This window comes from Zea mays, chromosome 4 (assembly GCF_902167145.1).
Source record: "Zea mays cultivar B73 chromosome 4, Zm-B73-REFERENCE-NAM-5.0, whole genome shotgun sequence".
Lineage (NCBI taxonomy): Eukaryota > Viridiplantae > Streptophyta > Magnoliopsida > Poales > Poaceae > Zea > Zea mays.
In genome coordinates, this window is record NC_050099.1 from 199,308,005 (window position 1) to 199,311,207 (window position 3,203).

Below are 3,203 nucleotides of genomic sequence, written 5' to 3' on the forward strand. Positions count from 1 at the left end.
ATAGAGATGGAGATAGAAATTAAGGTAAATATATATCTATAGCATTTTTATTGGGCCTCATCTGATGGCCATCTTTTTGTTACGGAACAAAATGCATGTAAGATTAAACCAGTCAAGAATACTATCTCTAATTCATCATGTATTATTACTCTTACTTAAAAACCGCCAAGAATAATAATTGGTGAGAGAGTCCGGGACCGAAATTTACAGATTTTTTTATTTTCATATTATATAAGTACATAGTTATAGTTGGAGACGCATAATAGATAAGATATAGATCGGACACTTGTGGGTGATGAAAGACAAAAATATACTAGCATATTTAATATTAGGTGTTAGATATAGATATTATAGATATATCCAAATATATCTAGAAATCTCAGGCTCTTTATTATTAGGGATTAGATATATATATATATATATATATATATATATATATATATATATATATATATATATATATATATATATATATAGAAATATTAGCCTCTTTAATATTAGAGATAGAGAAATATAAAAAAATCTTAGCCTCTTTAATACAAGAGATTAGGAATGGAGATAGAAATAGTTAGACAAAGATTATAGGTAAATGTATATCTATACATATATCTATAGCATTTATTATTGTGTCGTTTAACGTGTCCTGCCTCATCTCATGGCCATCTTTGATTACTAGCTCTAATTCAACATGTATTATTATTTACTTAAAAACTGTCCAGTACAAGAATTGGTGAGAGAGTGCAGGACGAAAATTTAGAGATTTTTTATTTAATATTATATAAGTGTATAGTTATATTTGTAGATATATAATTGATTAAATGTGGACATAGATATAGATATAAGTATAGATATAAATACTAGAGTTTTATATTTTAGGTGCCTGATGTTTTATATGATAAATTTAGACAAACAACTAGTATAATTAAAAATATAATTTACAAGAGAACTTTTATTTTTTTTCTATATATACTTCAACAATTGACAACATTACATATTGACTGAATAATAATGAAAAATTAAACACCATAAATGTTACAGTCAAACGACGATGACAGCATTGCTTTTTGATTGAATAATAATAAAAAAATCAGGCACCATAAATATCCTATAGTCAAACAATGACAACATCTCATGTTGACTAGACAATAGTACAAAAATGAGAGCCCCTGTACAAAGGACCCAGATATAAAATGTCGTCTAGCATTTCTAACCTGTCCCGTCTCATGTGACGGTCATCTTGTTCTTGTGTCACTCATGGACTCTCCTCTAATGAAGCCCCTACTAGTGCCCAACAACCACAGTCCCGGACCGGTTGTCGCCGCCACGCCGGGAGAACACGGCGGTGCTGCGGCCGACGAGAGCAGCACCCTCGTGGATGCTGCCAGTGGCACGGATGAGAGCCACAGGGCACTCGCCGACGCCGACGTGAAGATGAACGACGATGGCGACGTACAAGGGGACGAGCTGTCCGCGTCCGTGCAGCGCCGGCTGGACGAGAGCAGCGCCGTGGAGGGGGAGGATGAAGAGGAGGAGATTGGTGACGACGCGGAGGCCGACGACATGGCGGCGCGCATGGGACGGCGCCTGGCGGCGCTGCCCGGGAATGCGCACGAGAGCGAGCCGTTCACCATCTTCCGCGTGGCGGGGCCCATGCGCGACCGCAACCGGCACCTCTACGAGCCGCAGATGATCTCCATCGGGCCCTTCCACCGTGGCGCCGGCCGGCACCTCGCCGCCATGGAGGAGCACAAGTGGCGGTACCTCCGCGACATTCTGGCCCGCCCCGGCGGCGCGACGCTGGCCTCGTACGCCCGCGCCGCGCGCTCGATGGAGGCCTCCGCGCGCCGCCGGTACGCGGAGCCCGTGCTGCTGCCCGCGGCCGAGTTCGCCGAGATGCTCCTCCTGGACGGCTGCTTCCTGGTGGAGTTCTTCCTCAAGGGGCAGGAGAGCGCGGAGGACGCGCTCATCGACGCCTCGTGGGCGATGCAGAACGTGTACAACGACATGCTGCTGCTCGAGAACCAGCTCCCCTTCTTCGTGCTCGAGCGCTTCTACGACCTGGCCACGGGCGGGCTCGGCCGGGACTACTTCGTCACCAACGTCCTCGTCAACTACCTCACCGTGGACATGTGCGTCGGCCCGCGGGACCCCGAGAGCACGCGGCCCCCCGACGGTGAGATCCACCACCTGCTGCATCTCTACTACCACTGGTTCCTACCACCGGAGGACCGGGACGGGAGCGGCACGGGCAGCAAGGACAAGGAAGACGGCGAGGCGCTCGAGGAACTGATGTCCACGTCTGCGGATGAGCGCATGCCGTGGCAGCTGCCGCCGGCGTCGGAGCTGAAGGACTCCGGGGTGACGTTCCGCGCCAAGAAGTCGCCGCGGAGCATGGTGGACGTGACCTTCGACCGCCGCAGCGGCGCGCTGGAGATCCCGGCCGTGGAGAGCTACACGAACCACGCCATCTTCGCGAACCTGCTGGCGTACGAGCAGAGCCGGGGCCGGTGGGAGCTGCAGCGCCTGGTGAGCTACGTGCTGCTGATGGCGTCCGTGGTGGACGCGCGGCGCGACGTGGAGGTCCTGCAGCGGGCCGGCGTGTTCGTGCGCGGGGACGAGGAGACGGCGGCGTTCTACGCGCACCTGGGCGAGCTGTGCCCGCCGCCCGAGTTCGTCAACAACTGCTACGCCGACCTGTTCCGCGACGTCCTGGAGTACTGTGGGCGCAGCTGGAACAGGCACCGCGCCGTGCTGGTGCACGACTACTTCAGCAACCCGTGGACCAGCATGTCCGCCGCCGCCGCCGTCTTCCTGCTTGTCCTCACCGTCGTGCAGACGGTCTACACCGTGCTGCCATACTACAGCCAGAATTAACGGGGCAAAAAACAAAAAAGGCGTTTTGCCGCCGTCACACAGACCGGGTGTCGCCCTCTGTTTTTTCTTTTTTTTGCCTGCAACTACAAGAAACCCTATGATTTTTCCTTGCTGGCTCCTCCTATACAATCCATATGAATGATGGCGTCTGGAGCGTGATCGTTTGCTTGTCCATCGAATCCGTGCGCGTCCACGATCGCATGAATCCGTCCAAGATTAAGTAATGGAACAACATAAAAAGACAATATTAGTAGGATGTTGAATCATTTTAAAATGAAAACAAGCATCATCCCTGGTTTTCCATATTGCCCAAAGAACAACACCAAATC

The 3,203-nt window shown here is 49.6% G+C and overlaps 1 protein-coding gene across 1 annotated transcript; it reads left to right on the top strand.

Annotated features, from left to right (window-relative positions):
• The first annotated feature begins 1,229 nt into the window (after nucleotides 1–1,229).
• On the top strand, nucleotides 1,230–2,983 carry LOC100278888 (uncharacterized). Its single transcript, NM_001152019.2, has one exon. It carries the CDS (start codon nucleotides 1,255–1,257, stop codon nucleotides 2,872–2,874), a length of 1,620 nt encoding a protein of 539 aa, NP_001145491.2. The 5' UTR covers nucleotides 1,230–1,254; the 3' UTR covers nucleotides 2,875–2,983.
• The last annotated feature ends 220 nt before the right edge of the window (nucleotides 2,984–3,203 follow it).